The 2,330-nt window shown below is 39.5% G+C and overlaps 1 protein-coding gene across 1 annotated transcript in view; it reads left to right on the top strand.

Annotated features, from left to right (window-relative positions):
- Positions 1–1,153, top strand: part of LOC122342268 (zinc finger protein OZF-like) — a 10,271-nt gene extending 9,118 nt beyond the window's left edge. Inside the window, exons 3-4 of the mRNA XM_043236066.1 lie at positions 99–156; positions 255–1,153. Of these exons, the coding sequence (XP_043092001.1) occupies positions 99–156; positions 255–1,095 (899 nt within the window). The 3' untranslated portion in view covers positions 1,096–1,153. The remainder of the gene's footprint in view (positions 1–98; positions 157–254) is intronic.
- Positions 1,154–2,330: the final 1,177 nt, after the last annotated feature.

Here is a 2,330-nt window from a genome sequence, read left to right as displayed (position 1 = left end):
AGCCTAGAATTTTAGAAAACTTTGGGTTTTCAAAATCAGATGGAATGCGATGTCTTGCTTTGTGTCGTTGAAAAAACTTGATCTCTTTTTGCTTTTAGACTCGAGGCTGCTGAAAAAGGAGAGTCAAAAACTGACTGAAACAACAGATAAAGTTCAGTACGAAAAACGTGATTTCATAACCGGAGAGAAGTTTAGTTGCTCACAGGCTAAAAAGACCACTCGGGAAAAAACTAGAGGTACCTTCACCTGCCAAGATGTGGAAAGAGTTATAGTAAAAAAGGAAGCCTTAAAGTCCATATGAGGTCTCACAGTGGAGAAAAACCTTACACCTGCCCACAGTGTGGAAAAAGTTTCTCCGTTAAAGGAAACCTTGAAGTCCATATAAGGATTCACACGGGAGAAAAACCCTATTCCTGCCAACAGTGTGGAAATGGTTTCACTAAAAAGGAAAACCTCAAAGTCCACAAGATAACTCACACCGGAGAGAAGCCTTACAGCTGCCAACAGTGTGAAAAAAGTTTCAGTAAAAAAGGGATCTTTAAAAGGCACCTGAAAATTCACGTTGAAGATAAGCCTTTCACCTGCCAACAGTGTGGAAATGGTTTCATTCAAAGCGCAGACCTTAAAATCCACATGAGAATTCACACCGGAGAGAAGCCCTTCATGTGCGCTCACTGCGGAAAGCGTTTCACGCGGAAACAAAGCCTTAAAGGCCACATAAGAACTCACACAGGAGAGAAACCTTACTCCTGCCAACAGTGTGGAAGGAGTTTCACCGAAAAAGGAAACCTCGAGGTCCACAAGAAAACTCACACCGGAGAGAAACCTTACACCTGCCCGCAGTGTGGGAGAAGTTTCGTTAAAAAGACCGACTTCGAAAGGCACATAAGAGTACACACGGGAGAGAAGCCTTATGCCTGCCAACAGTGTGGAAAGAGCTTTTCGCAGCAGGGAAGCCTCAATGTCCACAAGAGGATTCACGCCGAAGAGAAACCTTCGAGCCACGCGAGGATTCACTTGATTGAAGGATTTTACGTTATCGCTGAGGAAGGTGTTTCACAGACGGGAAACATCGTAAGAATCGTTGACGCTTAGTGCTCATGCGGGTTAAAATTGTTTGCTTGTCTTTAGAGTTCGCTCAACAAAAGTTGAAAATGATANGAAACCTTCGAGCCACGCGAGGATTCACTTGATTGAAGGATTTTACGTTATCGCTGAGGAAGGGACGGGAAACATCGTAAGAATCGTTGACGCTTAGTGCTCATGCGGGTTAAAATTGTTTGCTTGTCTTTAGAGTTCGCTCAACAAAAGTTGAAAATGATCCCATGCCTCACTGTCAAGCTCTGCGCATGTGACTCCGTTTTCTCTGATGAACCCATGGTTATGTAAAAAAAAACTAAACTTGGCTCTTCTAAGCTTTAGAATTGGAACGGATGGGTTTTTTTGTTAAACAGTCCGAAAGGAGTCCAATAAAGCGCATCCATCCATAATAAAATGTGCCTCGCTGGAATCAAGGCCTTCTGGAACAAATCTGTGTGTTTTTGTAAGAATAAGATGTGCATTTAAAACGTTTGCGAAAGCCATTTAGATGCAAGATGCGTGTTTTGACTTCGTAATTTAATGTATTTAGGTATTTAATGTATTAATGTATTCGTAATTTAATGTATTAGTATAAGTACTTTGACTTTTTCAGATTGAAGTCCTCAAACAGCCAATTATTGAAAAGGTACTTGGAGAGTTCTCGAATGCTTTAATGGCAGTATATATGGACTAAGTATTAATTTGTGTTCCGTAAAAGTTTTTCTTGAAAAATGAACGATGCCGTGGATCTGATACACATTGGCTCTGTAAGAATCGCGGTCTCGCGATATCGATAAAAGTTGATTTTGTTTTAAAACGTTTCGGACTGATTGCATAGCTAGATTTGTCACGTATAACATCGAAAAACCCACGCTGGCGCAGAAAATGTCAACGTTTTTCTATATGCGATTTGTGTACATCGCAATTTCAACGTTAAAAGTACCCTGAAGGAATTTTTATGTGGCCAAATATTAAAATCACGTGGATTTAAAAGTAAAACGAAACCTCGCCACACTGTTGGCGCCCTCTGCAGGTGTTTGTTATAATACATGATGCGAGTAGGTTATATTCATGTTACGTATAAACATCTTACGTTATGTAGTCTATTTAAAAAGTGCTTAGTAAAATTGTGTGATTACTTGGATTTGAATTATTGTCTCATTGCAAATTTGAGATATAAAAAATGTAGTCAATATTAATTTTTATTAGACTACTAAAAAATATCGGATTACTCAATTGTTAAAATAATC

The sequence above is a fragment of the Puntigrus tetrazona genome, chromosome 4 (genome assembly GCF_018831695.1).
Source record: "Puntigrus tetrazona isolate hp1 chromosome 4, ASM1883169v1, whole genome shotgun sequence".
Classification (NCBI taxonomy): Eukaryota; Metazoa; Chordata; class Actinopteri; order Cypriniformes; family Cyprinidae; genus Puntigrus; species Puntigrus tetrazona.
Note: the sequence above shows the minus strand (reverse complement) of the source record. Positions and strands in the feature narration are given on the sequence as shown.